Below are 17,462 nucleotides of genomic sequence, written 5' to 3'. Positions count from 1 at the left end.
CTGGGATGAGGTGATGCAGGCCGTGGCCCGACTGGGGGCCGAGCCCTTCCCGCTGCGTCTGCCTCAGAGGATCGTTGCAGACGTGCAGATCTCAGTTGGTGAGTGCCTGGGGCAAATCTCTGTGCACGCTGCCCCCTCAGGGCCTTGCTTTGTCAGGTGGCCCTAGTGGGAAAGAACCAGCCTGCCAAGGCAGGAGACTCAAGAGACGCGGGTTTGATCCCTGGGTTGGGAAGATTCCCCTAGAGGAGGAAAAGGCAATCTGCTCCAATATTCTTGCCTGGAAAATTTCATGGACAGAAGAGCCTGGTGGGCTACAGTCCATGGGGTCGCAAAGAGTTGGACATGACGGAAGTGACTTAGCACATGCGATGTAATCCTTGCTATTTAAATAGAAAGGGAAAAAATACATTAAAAAGGAGACTTGGCTGTCTCCCCCAGCAAAACATCAGAAACCCCCTAAGTGTCCAACAGTTACAGGATGGTTAAGTAATGTACTTTCGATGGACGCTAGGAAGACATTTAAAGAGATATTTTGATGGCATAGGAAAATATGATGAGATTAGTTAGTGAAAGTCGCTCAGTTGTATTCAACTCTTTGTGACCCCATGGACTGTAGCCTACCAGGCTCCTCTGTCCATGGGATTCTCCAGGCAAGAATACTGGAGTGGGTAACCTATCCCTTCTCCAGGGGATCTTCTCAACCCAGGGATCGAACCCAGGTGTCTAGCATTGCAGGCGGATTCTTTACTGTCTGAGCCACCAGGGAAGCGTTATGTGGCACATAAAAAGCAGGCCCTAGAACCATATGTACATGAGTCTGAGCAAACTCCGGGAGATGGTGAAGGACAGGGAAGCCTGGCATGCTGCAGCCCATGGGGTCACAAAGAGTCGGACACGACTGAGTGACTGAACAACACACAACTGTGTGTACACAGTATGTTAAAATGTGTAACAGTTTTAGTCAGCATGTCAAGAGATCTTATCCAACAGTGGAAATGGTGCAGACCATAAGGGCTGGGCTTTCACAGGCATTCGTCAGGGGACTTTAGGGAGTGGAGAAAGATAGCAAAGGGCCTCTTCCTGGGTCACAGGGGTTGGGAGAAAGCATTGAATAAAGGGCTATTTGCCAGTGGGTCAGGAGGCCTGAAAAATGAAGAGCGTGTGAAAATTAAAGAACCACGGAAATCGCCTCTGGACTCTAGTACGCCCTTGGCGTACTCAGATGATCACTGTAAAGAGGTGCCAGCCTGGACAGCTCCACGTGTAAATATTGAAAAGGGGAACCACTAGTTCTTAATTTTGAGGAGAAGAGTATAATGACGGGTCCACGTGGACAGGGCACTCTCAGAGAAGCAGAAAAAAATTGAATAGTAACGTGAACAGTGATCCCAAACCTGCCTCCATATCTATAGCCAGTTAGAGTGAGGACGAAAGCACTCTTACAGAATGAGGAGATAAGGAGAAAAGCCTGGAAGGGTCTGGGTTTGCCTTTCTGAGCATTCTGGGTGTTTGGGGAGACACAGTACAGAGGAGAATTAGGTGGGTGGGGAGCGCCCTGACCCTCTCCTCCCCCTCCTGCCTTTCCCAGGTTGGATGCACGCAGGCTACCCCATCATGTGCCACCTGGAGTCGGTGCAGGAGCTCATCAATGAGAAACTCATCAGAACCAAGGGGCTCTGGGGCCCCGTGCACGAGCTGGGCCGCAACCAGCAGCGGCAGGAGTGGGAGTTCCCCCCGCACACCACCGAGGCCACCTGCAACCTGTGGTGTGTCTACGTGCACGAGACGGTCCTGGGCATCCCTCGAGGACGAGCCAACATTGCTCTGTGGCCCCCGGTTCGGGAGAAGAGAGTCCGAATTTACCTGGGCAAGGGTCCCAATGTGAAAAACTGGAATGCGTGGACGGCCCTGGAGACGTACTTACAGGTACTGGGTCAGCATCGGGGGGGTGCGGTGGGAGCCCCACTGGTGGGGGGACCCTGGGCAGACAGTATCATGGTGCCCAGGGGTCACCTCTCACTAATCTGCCCCTCACCCGCAGGCTGCGGGAGGCTCTGACAAAGTCCAGGGGTGAAGGTTCTGGTGGATGATACCCCCAGAGCATCCCTTTGCACCACCCGAAAGCGGACGTAATTGCATCAGCCGCACCATTCACCCTGGGATTGTGAAGAGATTTATGAGAGTAGGTAGCAAGCTCTGGGAGATAGTGAAGGACAGGGAAGACTGGCGTGCTGCACTCCATGGGGTCGCAAAGAGTCGGACACAAGTGAGCGACTGAACAGTAACAGAAAGTGGTAAGAAAAGTTAAAAACGGTAGAGGCAAAGGTAATACTACAAATATAGCTACTGTCACGGCTCTAAACCCAGGCATACCTGAGACTGCAACCAAACTGCTGTCTGAATAGCTCCGTGAAGCCAGCCACACTTCCGTGGGCATACATACGCATACACAATGTGTGGGATAGGAGCTGTTTTTTTTTTTTTTCCCTAGGTGGGTAAACTGTCTTCTCATTATGACTCGTCTGTGCCTCAGTTTCCATGTTATAAGCAAGCCATGATTCCTCACTGGACTGGACGTGGGGGTGGCCCCTGCCTTTCAGTTATCACCCAGCACCCAGTTCCAGCCCCTCAGTCCCTGGATCCGGTCCCAGCTCACTAAGGAGGGTTTTAGCACCTTGGATCCTGGAACTCAGCCTCAGGCCAACCTCACCCTCTTCTGGTCCCTGCACCTGCTCGAGTTCTCACTGTTGATCCCCTCCACCACGAAAATGACAGGGAGGCTGCCAAGAGACTGCTGTAACCCTGGGTTTGGAGAGAACTTCCTCCTCGGTGAAGTTGAGTTGAGGTTGGAACTGCTAATGTCCCTCTGAGCTCTAATGGCGGTTCCAATGGCACCGAGATGGCAGTCTTTACCTAAAATTCTGCCTTACTCTTAACTCTAGAGACCCAGACTATAGATGGTTCAGCAGGTTAAGAATCCGCCTGCAGTGCAGGGGACACAGGAGATGTGGGTTTACTCCTTGAATTGGGAAGATCCCCTGCAGAAGGAAATGGAAACTCCCTCCAAGTATTCTTGCCTGGGAAATCCCATGGACAGAGGAGCCTGGCAGGCTACAGTCCACGGGGTCACAAAGAGTTGGACACAACTGAACACAGGACACACACAGACTATATATTGTCCTCTGCTTCTCCTGGACTCACTGTTTTTCCTAAAGACCATTTGGTCACCTTGCAAATTGATAGAGACCTCCTGTTAGTGCAGATTATGTCAGGGTCGCGGTGGCAGTCCCCAGGTTGTGGGGGTTTAACTTTACAACTGTGAGAGACAATGGATTTTTGCACTTCAGCCAATTTCAAATCTTCATGTAATAGCCTATTACTACTTTCATAGTCTAGTGAGACAGATGAATAATGATGTTGGTGGTAAATCCTGATATTAATCAGTGCGGTTTTGACCACTGGACTGTCATTCATTGAGGATCTGCTTTGTGTTGAGCCCTGTGCTGGCTCAGAGACCCTTCTCATCATCAGAATACGAAAGTAGCCCACGAGGTGAGCAGGTGAAAGAGGAGAGGGTCAGTGATGGGTATGAAGCTGAGGTTTAAGGGGTTAAAGGCACACTCAGAGTGTTCGGTAGGTCTTTTGCCAATCAGATGTCTCAACCTGCTTGCTCCTTGTCTTTCCAGCTCCAGGAGGCCTTTGGGTGGGAGCCGTTCATCCGTCTCTTCACCGAGTACAGGAACCAGACCAACTTGCCCACAGACAACGTCGACAAGATGAATCTGTGGGTGAAAATGTTCTCCCACCAAGTGCAGAAGAATCTGGCTCCGTTCTTTGAGGCCTGGGCCTGGCCGATCCAGAAGGAAGTGGCAACCAGCCTGGCCTATCTGCCTGAATGGAAGGAAAATATAATGAAATTGTACCTCCTCACACAGATGTAAGGAGTGCCCAGCGAGGTGGCAGGTAGAGAGGTTTGGGGAGGTAGGCAGAGATGGGGATTCACTCCTCGACCTCTGTCTCTTAGTTCTAGCCTTGCCCTCTCAGCTCATTGCCCCTGGATCCTAGTAGCATCTCCGGGGTTGGGTTAAGGACATAAAGTGGAATCAGAAATCCTCAGGAGCGTGGCCTTCCATTTATGAGCTCGTTCCTCTGCTCTCGGCTATCAGAGTCCCTCCTGACCCTGTGCTGGGCCAGTGCTGAGAGCTTTGGCCTCTGTTTCTGTGGGTCACTATCACCCTGAGGACTCCCTGGGACTTGATTTGTTTTTATCGTTTTCCCCCAAACCTGACCATAGAACTCAATGGAAACACTAATTGACCATGATATTCAGACAGCTCCCTGAGAACTCATATATTTTGTATCTTGAGTTGTGTTCCAAAAGCTTTGAAAAGCCATCTAGTGCCATTTGAAGAGCCCATATAACCAGGGTTAGCTCTTGGGAAAGTCGTTTTATCTCTGAACTCCCATTTCGTTGCGTGTGGGGTGAGGGTAAAGATCCCTGCCTCATGGGGTTGCAAGGAAGACCTAGGCGGGTGACTCTGAGGAGTGTGGACACTGGGCATGCACTCGAAGGGGTGGTTTTCTTTCGTGCTGGTCCACATTCTCTGCCCGCAGCCCAGGAGTTAGGATTGTCTCTCACAGTTGGCCCCCTGCACCCAAGTCCTGGGTCTTTCACCAGTTAGTTATAAGACTTTGGGCAAGCTCCTCAACTTCTCTGTGACTCAATTTCCCCTTCTACAAAGTGGGATCTATTTCATAGGACTATTGTGAGGATTAAATTTTAGTACCTCTAAAAGTGACTGTACCTGGCAGTTAGTAGGTGCTGAGAAAATGCCAGCAGCCACTGTTCGTATCAGTTAACTCCCATCAGTTTAGACCAGGGCTTCACTTTGCGATGGCATTTTTACAAATGCAATGAATTAATCCTGCTCCACCCTACCCTCTACGCAGACTCAGAGGATTCTGGTACACTGCCCTGTGCTCTAAAGGCAGGTCTCTGTATTCACGATGGGGATTTTCAAAGCTGCCTGGGGTTCGGTCTCCTTCAATTCCATCTCTCCAGTACAATCCCTTCTTTGATTAAGCATGGAAATCACTTGAAAAGCCAGAACGAGACCGTGAGGATGTTTGTGCTTAGCAAACAAGGAGCAGTGGTGGTGTTTGTGTTTCCGTAGTGACACAGCTTCCTATTGCTGTTTGGCAGACAAAGTCTGTGTGCAAATAGAAATCTTTACTCTGGAATAAGATAACTGGATGTGGCTGACCCAGATTTTATTTAATTATAATGCATTCAGAGATTTTCTTAACTTTTCTTCCAATCTTTCTGAGAACCTCAAAATTCTTTGTAGTTTCAGCTAGAGCTGGGGCTTCAGGATAAAAGCTGTGTGCATCCAGCCAGTTTTCCTTCCTTCGTCTTTTGATTTAGTTGCTTTAAGACACTGTTTTATTTGCTTTATTAGGAATTGGGTGGAAGCACAGACAACAGGATTTGACATAGATGGTATTTTTCTTTGGATTCTTTTATTGTGTCATTTCTCAATACTAGAATTATTTTCCCTTCTCAAATATCTATCATATGGATTCTTTAAACATAGATGCTGAATATTCATTCAGCGCTTAAAGTAACTGCTGTCAATTAGTGGGCTGTTGTGTATGTGCCAAGGATAGGTTGTTTCATTTAATCCTCACAATAATCTTATGGAATGGAAATTTACAGCCCCCATTTTACAAATGCATGAACTAGACTTTATGGAGATTGAGTACATTGCCTAAGTCTTTATTGCGAGTCAGTGATAGATTTGGGATTTGAACCCAGGCATTCTGATTACAGAATGAGTGTTAGTAACTACAGTGCTTTGAACAAGCAAATAGATGAGTAAATGAAGAAATGAAGCAGCAAATAGAAGGACCTTTATGTCCTTACTTGCCAGCACTTTGGCTGCATGTACTTGCTTCCCAATGGACAGTGCTGGGACGATCCTTTTAATATCAGCCCAGTCATCTGGGTTCTGGGATCGTCAGGTTTCAGTCCTCCCTAGGGCACCATGAAAGTGCTCTACTAGCTTATTGGATTTTCAGTGACTGGCTATTGTGGGGTAAAGCATCTTGACTCCCAAGTGTCCCAGACCTGCTGTGTTCTCAGAAAGAAAATTAGATCCTCAGTCATTCAGAATTATTTTTATATTGATTCTTACCCTCTTTAATCCATTCTCAGCAGTATAGCCCCGGGGACCTTTTTACAAATGGCAAGTTGTCCATGTCACTGCCCAGTCTAAAAGCTTCCGGCGGGACTTTGAATTTAAGATGATGAACTGAACATGTAAGTTTACTTCCCTCCCTCCCCAGGCCCCACTGAAACTGAAGTCAAGAAACATAAAAGAGAATTGACTCATCTCAGCAAAGAAAACTGAAGGAATTTGGTTGTAAGTGAAGAAGATCTCAGCACATTCCTAGAAGAGAGAAAGTGGAAGGCACAATAATGAAAGAGTACAGCTCCTTGCAGGCAGAATATAAGCTGATCTGGACACATAACCCCAAAGAGACTTGGGTACCTGAAAAGTCTATTTACTAAAGAATTATGTCAGTTGTGAAATTGACTCCCCTCCCATTCTACCCCAACCTGTGTGCACAGAACACAGGCAACCCACCATTGGTTTCAAGTCTGTTGTTATTGTGGTTGTTCTGTTGGTGTTGTTTGTGTAAAGGAATTGAAGAAACTGCTTGAGGAGAGGTAGGAGTTGGTGCTCCAAAGTAAATTTCTCTTTTATGGAAATAAATGAGCCCCTAGCCTATTAGCTAATTCTCTGCTGACAGCCAAGATCCCTACTCAAGTAACCAAGTGCTTTCAGTCACAGAAAGACATCCTGCAGAAGCAGACAGACCACACAACTGCAGAGGGAGCCCAAGCAACTCTATAAAAAACTGTCATATTGATTCTTCAGTGAAAATAGTCGGCTAGGAATTCCCAGACATTGAGCCTTAGGGGGAGTGGTTGGGGAAGGGACCAGGAAAGCAGCATGGATTCAAGAGATTTGAAAAATATAACAAATTCTGGGGGAAACAGAGTTAACTTGGGAAAAATGATTTAAAATATCTGTATCTTTGGAGAGATGTGAGGTGCATCTGTAAGGTTAAAAACAGGATGCTACAAAGGGAAAACCTTGAAAAGAAGAAGAAACCCTTAAACTGAAATAAGGCTGCCAAAAATATTTAGTAGACAGACTCTAAGATAAAATTGAGGGAATCTTCCCAGATGTGGAGCAAAAGGAAATAGGAAATATAAAGAGAGGGGGGAAAAAAGACATAGACAATCAGTATCTAACTGTTAGGAGTGTCTAGAAGAGAGAACATAGAAAATGTTGTGAAGATAAAAACAATTGAACAGAAATAACTAAGTCTCCAAATTGAGAAGACTCCCATACAACCTACATCTAGACACAATCTTGTGAAATTTTGGAATGTTAAGGATGGAGCAAAGATATTGGAAGTACCAAGAGAAAAGATAAAGTTAGGTCATCATGATTAGCTCAACGAAAAAGGGATGAGAAATAGATTGGGAGATTTTTCACCAGCAACACAATGATATAGGCCAATAGAGGAACGTCTTCACATACAGAAGGTCTCTGTACCCAAAACTCCATAGCAAGCCAAATGAAGGAAATTTTCTGACATGCAAGTTTTCAGAACATCTACCTTCTTTGCACTTGGAAAGGAAGTTCTCTCTCACCTGCTAAGGAAGATCTGCAGCAAAATGAAGATGAAAATCAGGAAAGAGGAAGAAATGGAAACCAGAAGACAGTGAACCTCACCCAGGATGTCTCACTCCAGAGTGACCATTATTCAACAGGAAGACTCACTCTAGAGTGACCATTAGCCAACAGGAAGACTCACTCTAGAGTGACCATTAGCCAACGGGAAGACTCACTCTAGAGTGACCATTAGCCAACGGGAAGACTCACTCTAGAGTGACCATTAGCCAAGAGACCCATTTCAGATGAGAGTGCATGGTCTCAGACTCTCTGATTCTGTGCCATAGACATTATCCTTGAGAAGTTGGGATGTTTAAGAAATGGAGGAGATGCATTCTTTAATAAACACAAAGGAAAGCAAAACAAAAACATGTTAAATTCAAGTCCAATTATGAGATAATGATAACAAAAATTACTCATGAAATGTAAGAAGAGACTGGATTTGTCATTGGCGGTAGGTATATTTCATTTCAAGTGACATAGGAATCATGACATTGGATATGTTTGGAAGAAAATATCCTAGCTTCTACTTTGCTGTTGTTTAGTCGGTAAGTTGAGTACAACTCTTTGTGACCCCGTGGACTGTAGCCCGCCAGGCCCCTCTGTCCATGGGATTTCCCAGGCAAGAATATTGGGGTGGGTTTCCATTTCCTTCTCCAGGGGATCTTCCCAATCCTGGGATCAAACCCAGGTCTCCTGCAGTGGCAGGCAGATTCTTTACTGCTGAGCCACCAACTCTCAGTAAACAGTATTTACAAAGCCAAAATAATGTAGATACTATTTATTGGTATTCAGTGCTCTGATCAGCCTATAAACAAAACATGAGAGGCCTAATCTTTTATCCAGAAATGAAACTGAAAGTAACCTATCTTATAAAGGGAAAAAGAAAGCAGAAAGAGGTTGAGAATTCATTGAGGGAAGAGTGGTGGAGAGAAGTGTAGAATTACTTGTCCATTCAAAATGGGGGTGAAAAGTCTACAGTTAATGGGACAAGGACTAAAGGATTAGTTACTGTTCAAAATTATAAATTAAACCAATAGAAGCATTGAAAGTGCATCTATCAAAAAATTGGGAAAGGATAGGCAGATGAAAGGTGGGAATAGCATAAGTTAAATCCTTATCTTTTGTAATGGGGAATTATTAAAGATGGTCTAAAGTTAATAAGTCAAGAAATTATTGTTCAAACATATTATTTAATGTTAGGAAGTTAGTTAACAGAATATCTAAAAATAGAAATTGTTAAATGCATCACCTCTAGGGTATGGGACTAGTATTAAAAGGGTGGAGTGGGAAACTGTGTTTTTCATTTTAAGTCCTTCTGTACTATTTAATTTTTTACCTTGTGCATGTATTACTCTGAGAAATTTTTAATAAACTCAAATAAAAATCCTTCCATGGCTACATATTGACTAAGATACAATCCAATCAAAACCCTTAAAATGGCTTATAAGGCCCTCAAGTAACTGGATCCATCCAAGGTGTCCAAGCTCATCACGTCTGCCCATCACTCTCTAGTTCTAACCACACTAAGTAACCTCCAATTATTCAGACACACTTCCTCTTGCCTTGCTTCTACAGGTGTTCTACAGAAAACAAAGCCTGTCCCTGACTCACCGTGTGTCTGCTGATTAAGTACCTGTTAAGTGAATGAATGTTCAACAGGGTGCTCATGAAAATCGCCAACATGTGTTCTTTCTCAAGAAGGTACATGATGTTTGTCTCTTAATCTAGGAGCATTTCAAGACCCTGATGTAAGCTTTCCTGAACTATCGTTTGATGGTTTTGATAAGTTTTAGTTGTATATGAGACCAGATGATATCAGAGGATTTCTATTCATCTGTCAGTCTCCTTGGCATGTTCTTTGCCTTGTTGCCTCAACATTACAATTGATTTTCAGCTGTTTTTTCTCTGTTCAGTTCAGTCGCTCAGTCATGTCTGACTCTTTGCAACCCCATGGACTGCAGCATGCCAGGCTTCCCTGTCCATCACCAACTCCTGGAGCTTACTCAAACTCAGTTCCATTGAGTTGGTGATGCCATCCAACCATCTCATCCTCTTTCGTCCCCTTCCTGCCCTCAATCTCTCCCAGCATCAGGATCTTTTCAAATGAGTCAGCTCTTCGCATCAGGTGGCCAAAGTATTGGAGCTTTTAGCATCAGCATTAGTCCTTCCAATGAATATTCAGGACTGATTTCCTTTAGGATGGACTGGTTGGATCTCCTTGCTGTTCAAGGGACTCTCAAGAGTCTTCTCCAACACCACAGTTCAAGAGCATCAATTCTTTGGCATTCAGCTTTCTTTATGGTCCAACTCTTACATCCATACGTGACTACTGGATCCCTGCAGTTGAGAGAAACAGTCAACCATCCAGTGGACACCTTTGGGCTCCCAAGTTTCATGTCTACTGCCATGCCTAGTCTCTTGGTGGCTCTTCCTTCTTCATCGTTAACTTTCTTCTACCATCTACCTTTCAAGGCCAACTGGAGCACTCTAATGAGTACTGACCTTACTGCCAGTCTTCAGCAGCTGCATGTATTGGAAATCCTTCTTATTCATATTTCCTCTTCATAATATCACTCTCTGATTTACCTACTCGCTAAACCAATGTCCTCACTCAAGGTCACAGCCTCCCTAATGTACATACTTAACAGGCCAGTAAGTAATCAAATACTGCCCTGAGTGCATGCTATCCCTTCAGTCGTGTCCGACTCTGCGACCCTGTGGACTGTAGTCCACCAGGCTCCTCTGTCCACGGGATTCTCCAGGAAAGAATACTGGAGTGGGTTGCCATGGCCTCCTTCAGGAAATCTCCTAGACCCAGGGATTGAACTTGCATCTCCTGCCTTGGCAGATGGGTTCTTTACCAGTAGCACCACCTTGCTGACAAAAGTAACACTTTCAGGACTCGTTCATGCCTGTGTTCTTTACTCCTCCAAAGATTTTGGACCCCTGTTTGGCTTCCATTTTGAAACAGATTTCTTTCACTGATGCACATGATTGGAGTCAGTCTTCCAAGTGCTGTCGAGAAGGGGTGGGGTGATCCTAAACTTCTCAGACATCTAGCTACACAAACACAATTCCACTTCTAATTCCAGAGAGTTATAGAAACGTCACTTATTTGGATTCTTGTGATTTCAATGCTATGAAGAGAAGCATTTCTTTGAAAGGAAATCTTGGGCAGTATAAGTTATTTCCAATGTTCAAGTGTCACGTTAGGTGGTTGGCTTCATAGGTCTCATTATATCAGAAATAAATAAGTAAAATACAAATAAGGTATGCATTGACCAGTGATGACAGTGTCAGGAGCTAAGGATTGTGTTAATACAAGTATGTATACCTGGAGGCCATCAGAAAGTTAACTCCATTCATCTGCACTATATAGGAACTCATATATAATTATTTAAGAAATATGTGCATGAAGGCATTAAACATTTCTTTGTATGAACTGCCTAAATTTGGACATGAAATGCACTTTCACAGATTGCCAAAGCATTTAGAATAATTTGAGAACTGAGACAGTGCTGACAGGGTGGAAAGGAAGGCAAAATGATCAAGGTGGCAGTATAAAAACATTCAAATTAAGAAGAGGACCCAGAGAAATAGAAGATCCTCCCCTCCTCATCAACAATATAGCAGCCTGTACCTATGCCCACTCCTACTATCTGTGAAGTCTCTGTGATTTAAACAGGAGCCAATATAAGCCCATATGAATTTCACAAATAGACCAAAGAGAATATGAAAACCTTTATAGCTCTGAGTTCAGGCTGGCCACCTGTCAAGATGGCCAGCAAACTCTAGCTTCATTGCTTTAAATAAATTGTTGAGTACAGCTAGACAAAAGTGCGGTGTGGCAAAAAAATGAGAAACACTCAAGAAAGTTACAGCAGGGATCAGGGGACCAACGCCACGACAGGGTGAAGACGCCCAAACTGATCTCAAGTCTGCTTTATTATGCTTTCTGAGACTTGCTTGTATGTGTTTACGTGAGCATAGCAGGACAGGTGGCCTTCAATGATGAGCCCCTGCAGTTAACATTTAACATTTTCATATCCCTGTTTTTCTGCCTCAAGGACAAAGACCCAGTAAATCTCTATGTGCCTCCCAGCCGCCACAGCTAGGAACCGTCTATTGATGGCTTTCCATCCCCAGGCCCACGTCCTGCTTTCAAGATGTTTTTTGTTCCTTCTTGGATTCCTTCAGGAGTTGCATACTGAGCCATGTCCTCTCAGCAAGATTGTTTAATTCTTTTGTCATGCCTTTTAGTAGGCCGGTCTCCTACAATAAATATGCAGGAAGAAACTTGCCCTTGGAAATAGACCATGCTGTAATTTGAATGTGTGCATACTCAAGTCGCTCAGTCTGAGCAACCCTATGGATTGTAGCCATAGGGTCCTATGGACTATAACCCACCAGGCTCCTCTGTCCATGGGATTTTCCAAGCAAGACTACTGGAATGGGTAGCCATTTCCTCCTCCAGGAGATTTTCTCAATCCAGGGATCGAACATGAGTCTCCTGCATAGCAGGCAGATTCTTTACCTTTGAGCCACCAGGGAAGCCCCATAATTTGAATAGAAGTTATCATACATTTACTACAGAAAGAAAAATGTAGTGGATGAGTCTTTCTTAAATACTCTCAAGCTGATGACTTTGCCCTTTACTCAGAATACAACACAATTTTAATAAATAAACGAGCATTTTAATGTTAGGAGATACAACCACTTCTATTAGCCTGGGTCCTCCAAGAGGCAGAAGCCAGATAAGGTCAGGTATACAGGAGGTTTATTAAGGTTTATTCATGGAAACACTTGTGAGAGAAAATAGAGAGGGAGCCAGAGGAGACTGGAAGGGCCATCAGACTGTGATGTCCTTGTAACCTCAGTGAAGGAGAGAGTGAAAGAAGGAAGGACTTACATTGCAGTGCAGGTCTCAGAAAGTTTTGTCAAGGCCTCTGGAGAGTCCTTGAGCAAAAGTCACCTGCCAAATAACGCCCCATGTCTCCTTAGTGTGCACACTCAGTTGCTAAGTTGTATCAGGCAGATCTTTTACCCCTGAGCTACCTGGGAAACCCCTCTCCTTAGTATCCCCACCATAATTAATCACTGGCCAGCAGAAGCTCCTGGGCAGTGTGGCCTTGGCGCCGAGGATTCTAGAACACATCAGCTGGGGCCGTCTGTCAACTGCATACCCGCTCCCTGCAGTTGGAGAGCTGAGCCGTGCATTTTCACCGCCATCAAAGCACTTGTTCTTAAAACAGCCATGGACACCTGTTCTGAATCATTTCATTGACTTAATTAACCTCCCCAGTGACTCATACCAGTAAATGCACATAGGTGGATTCATCCATCTTTCTTCCTAAATTAGAGTGTGCCTAATCCTTCCCAAATCCTTGAGGCCCTTCAGGGAAAGAATACATGGGACCATGTTAAATTTAACTCATAACCAAAAATAATCGAAGCAGGAGGCCAGCGACTATTAATGCTAGCCCGTAGTTGGAAAGCACATGCGGGAAACTGGAATTACTGCGAAGATTTTTTTCCTCTCTTTGACAGAAATGGACTGACGTGCCACTAGTAACAATGACAATGCTGATTTGTGTACAGTTACTGTATATGCTAGACAATGTGTACAATTACTGTGTATGCTAGGCAATGAAGTATTATATTACTTATAACCCACAAACAGCCAGTCGCTGCAGTGCAAAGGGTATGTACTAGCATGCTTGGCTTGAGTTAATTCATATCTAACCTTGGAACTGGAACTAGCTTCATATCCCCCTGAATCTCATAGGGAAGAGGTGGATTATCTGAATAAATTTGGAATTGGGTTAGAAAGGACAAGAGAGGTGAAGTAGGAGATAGATGTTGAGGAGGAAACCTCAGTGTTTCCTACATGACATTTCTTAAAAACCTTTTCCTAGAAACTGGAAACTACAATCCAAACCCATTATCATACCAGCCAAAATCGCTTAAAACCTGGCCCAGCTCTGTAGAGCTACCACTTTGGATATGTCTTGTTAACAAGCTTCCCTCACCATGAACATTTTCTCTTTTTCAAACTAAGCTTTCCACACTCATACCTTCATGCTGTGGATTATGACAGCTTCACATTGTAATGCACATTTTTCCAAAGCTAAGTTTTAGTGTTACCTCTGTAAGTTCTTTTCTGATACCCTGATTAGAAATAATTGCTTCTTCCTTTCTGTTCCCTTGCACTTAATTTGCAGCCAATTCAGCACCTAGATAAATCCATCTGATACCGTAGTTTCCTGTCTTCTCCCCTCCCTAGATTTACTGACCACAGCATCCTCTCCATCTCCTAGAGTGTGCCACAGAATATGTGCCCAGTGAGAATATGCTGACTTTCGTGGACCAGTTTCTGTGTTCTCCTGGGTGGGAGGAAGGGCCTGAGGGTCCTCACCTTTACATGACTTAGTTGGACCCACGCTGGTCACGATCTTTCATTTCCCAGTTTTTTAAACGGACCCTTATGTTCTTCCCGTGTCACTTCGTTTCCATTCTTCAGGCAGCCTTGCTCCCAAATGGTAGATGGTGGGCCTGCTTCTTCTGCTCTCTGACCCTGGAAAACCACCTTTGTTTGAAACCCTTTAATCTTCTCATTTGTCCTTAAGAACAATATGGCAAAAAATATTAATAAATATTACTTCACCATAAAGACTGAGGCTGCTGTAAGTAGAAACTAGTTAAAACTTAAGAGAACAAACTCACAAAAGAGACCTTGAACTCAGCACTGACATGAAACTTGCCTGACCACCCTCAGTGTCCAATTCCCACTTTGCTTCCCAAAGCCCAGTTGTTTCCCGGTATGAGATCAAGAGCTCAACTAACCCCGCTTTACATCTGGTTTCCACTCTGAAATATTCAGAAATTCCCATCTGTCTTATCTGATCATCTTCCTTGTATAGGCTTCTGCATGTTCTTTCTTTCTGAAACCTGATTGCATTTGGTTCTCTGCCAAATAGGTTTCTCCTAGTGACAAAAGACTTATTTACTTACTAATTCATCAGACATTTCTTGAACATTCACTATATACATGTTTACTCAACATACACTTATGTATTCATTAAGATACTACATACCAGAAATGAAACAGACTCAATAGTGGGCAAAAAAAGACAGACTTTACACTCAGCATACAAGCCTGTGAGAAAGATCAAATGATTATACAAATGAATGTAAAATCACAGCCTGGATAAGATCTAAGAAGCACACGTATTTAGTGTAGGCATATCAGGAGTAGGATTTAGTATAGTCTGGAGATTAGGAAAGTCTTTTTCTAAGGAAGTGATGACCAAACTAAGATAAGAAAAAAGGAGTCATTTTCTACGAAAAGGAGATTGCACTTCGGTAGGAGGAAGTTTTGCAACTCAGTCAATTCAATCACTCAGTAGTGCCCAACTCTTTGTGACCCCTGGACTGTAGCTCGCAAGGCTCTTCTGTCCATGAAAATTCTCCAGGCAAGAATATTGGAGTGGGTTGCCATTCCCTTATTCAGCCATAAAATAGAATGAAGTCTTGTCACTTTCAACAACATGGATGGACCTAGAGGGTATTAAACTAACTAAAATAAATTAGACAAGAAAGACAAGTATTGTATGATTTCACTTATATGAGGAACTGAAAAAGCAAAACAAATAAACGTAACTAAACCAAAAAAGAGTCATAGATACAGAGAACAAACAGGTGGTTGCCAGAGGGGAGAGGGGGTATGTGGGGGAATAGGTGAGGGAGATTGAGAGATACAAACTTTTAGTTACAAAATAAATGAGTCACAGGTATGAAATGTACAGCATGAGGAATATGGTCAATAATTATGTAATATCTTTCTACAGTAACAGATGACAACTAGATTTATCAAGGTGATTATTTTAAATGTAGGCGTGTGTGCGTGATAAGTAGCTTCAGTCGTGTCCAACTCTTTGCAACCCTGTGGACTGTATCCCACCCAGCTCCTCTGTCCATGGAATTCTCCACGCAAGAGTACTGGAGTGGGTTGCCATGCCCTCCTCCAGATGATCTTCCTGACCCAGGGATCAAACCCACGCCTCTTTCATCTCCCGCATTAGCAGGCGGGCTCTTTACTGCTAGCACCGCCTGGGAAGTCAGGTGGCAGGTACCAAATACTGTAACTTTCCTTAAATCACTATGTTATATACAAACTACCGTGATGTTGTGAATCACTTGCAACTTCAAAAACAAACAAAGTCATAGAGAAAGAGATCAGATTCATGGTTACCAGAGGCCAGGTATGGGAAGAGGGCAAATTGGATGAAGGCAGTCACAAGGCACAAACTCCCAGTTATAACACAAATAAGATATAACGTACAATATGATAAAGATAATAAACATGCTATACCTTATGTGCGAAGGTTGTTCAGAGAGTAAATCCTAACTGTTCTCATCATACAGGAAAAAAAAAAAATTCTATTTCTTTAATTTTCCATCTATATGAGATAACGGATGTTCACTAAATTTATTGTGATAATCATTTCATGACATATATAAATCAAATCATTATGTTGCACACGCTAAACTTACATAGCACTGTACATCAGTTATATATCAATAAAACCGAAAGAAAAATAAAAACTATATTTAAAAAAGAACTACAGTAGATAAAAAGTATTCTCCATTCCCAAATATCCTAGAGATAATCATGGTTATCAAGTTCTTCACACACTAACACACACCCCCCGCAGCAGCAACAGCTGCGTATCTATATAAAAGCTTTTTCTAATAACATTAACAAGATAATACTACACACACTAACCAACACATTTTATTTTTTAAGATTCTTTTATGAGGACCATTTTTAAAGTCTTTTATTGAATCTGTTACTTCTGTCATATGTTTTGGGTTTTTACACTGTGAGTCATGAGAGGTCTTAGTTCCCCATCCAGGGATGGAACTCCCACCCCCTACATTGGAAAGTGGAGTCTGAACCACTGGATTGCCGGGCAAGTCCCATAACCAAAACATTTTAAACATTAAGCTTTTCAACATTTGCATACAAGTACTTGCAGATTTACTCTCTTTCAACAGTAGGAAAGGGTTCCACTTGTCAGTTACAGATTGGCACTTGCCATCAGCTCTTGCCATCCACCTCTTCAAGGATTAAATCATGTGCTGCTACAGCTGCTGATTTTCAACACCCCCTGAAGGAGTTCAGGGTGGCGAGCAGAAATAAGGCATTCTGTGCTCCTGGAAAACTGGCAGGACAAGTCTTCAGATAGTGAGATACTTTCAGGAGCCGATTTTATGAGCCCAATTCTTGTATCTCCTCATCTCTAGAAAAGCACTAAAATCCTTTGTGATGATGCTTGTTTCTCGTGACTAGCAGAAGCTTCACGGGACCACCAAAGCTTTCTACAAAAAATATGTGCTGGATTGCATGTACTTGCTTGCCCTTTACCAGAATCACATACATTCTGTCCTTCCCCTCTACCTCTTTGAAACAGTTTCTCAGAGCTATCTGAGGTGCTGCCTCCCAGGCTGCAGTGCTCATACTGCTCCAAATAAACACTTAAGTGAAAACTATCACCGTGTGCATCTTTTTTTAGTCAACACATTGTATGATGTAGACTAATTGAACCACTAACTTACTGACAGAACTTACTGATTAGGTAATTCTGAGTTGCCTTTTGCTTAAAGAACAGGAATTTACTTCTCGTGGTTCTGGAGAGTAGAAGTCCAAGA

At 43.6% G+C, this 17,462-nt stretch overlaps 2 protein-coding genes across 4 annotated transcripts in view; both read left to right on the top strand.

Annotated features, from left to right (window-relative positions):
- FAM115A (family with sequence similarity 115, member A) overlaps positions 1-9,138 on the top strand; it is a 51,748-nt gene extending 42,610 nt beyond the window's left edge. For 2 of the 3 annotated variants that reach the window (XM_010844848.1, XM_010844849.1), the window contains 4 exons: positions 1-98; positions 1,589-1,926; positions 3,687-3,937; positions 6,346-9,138. In XM_010844848.1, coding sequence (XP_010843150.1) covers positions 1-98; positions 1,589-1,926; positions 3,687-3,937; positions 6,346-6,355 — 697 coding nt within the window. In that variant the 3' untranslated portion in view covers positions 6,356-9,138. Of the gene's footprint in view, positions 99-1,588; positions 1,927-3,686; positions 3,964-6,345 lie in introns of all 3 variants that reach the window. The other variant, XM_010844850.1, reaches the window with a different exon arrangement.
- Positions 9,139-9,234: 96 nt separating this feature from the next.
- FAM115C (family with sequence similarity 115, member C) overlaps positions 9,235-17,462 on the top strand; it is a 34,826-nt gene continuing 26,598 nt past the window's right edge. Inside the window, exon 1 of the mRNA XM_010844844.1 lies at positions 9,235-9,452. The gene's annotated coding sequence lies outside the window, so the exon portion shown is untranslated. The remainder of the gene's footprint in view (positions 9,453-17,462) is intronic.

The sequence above is a fragment of the Bison bison genome, unplaced genomic scaffold (genome assembly GCF_000754665.1).
Source record: "Bison bison bison isolate TAMUID 2011002044 unplaced genomic scaffold, Bison_UMD1.0 scf7180017864211, whole genome shotgun sequence".
Classification (NCBI taxonomy): Eukaryota; Metazoa; Chordata; class Mammalia; order Artiodactyla; family Bovidae; genus Bison; species Bison bison.
The sequence above is the reverse complement of the archived record's forward strand: the minus strand, read 5'-3'. Positions and strand labels throughout refer to the sequence as shown.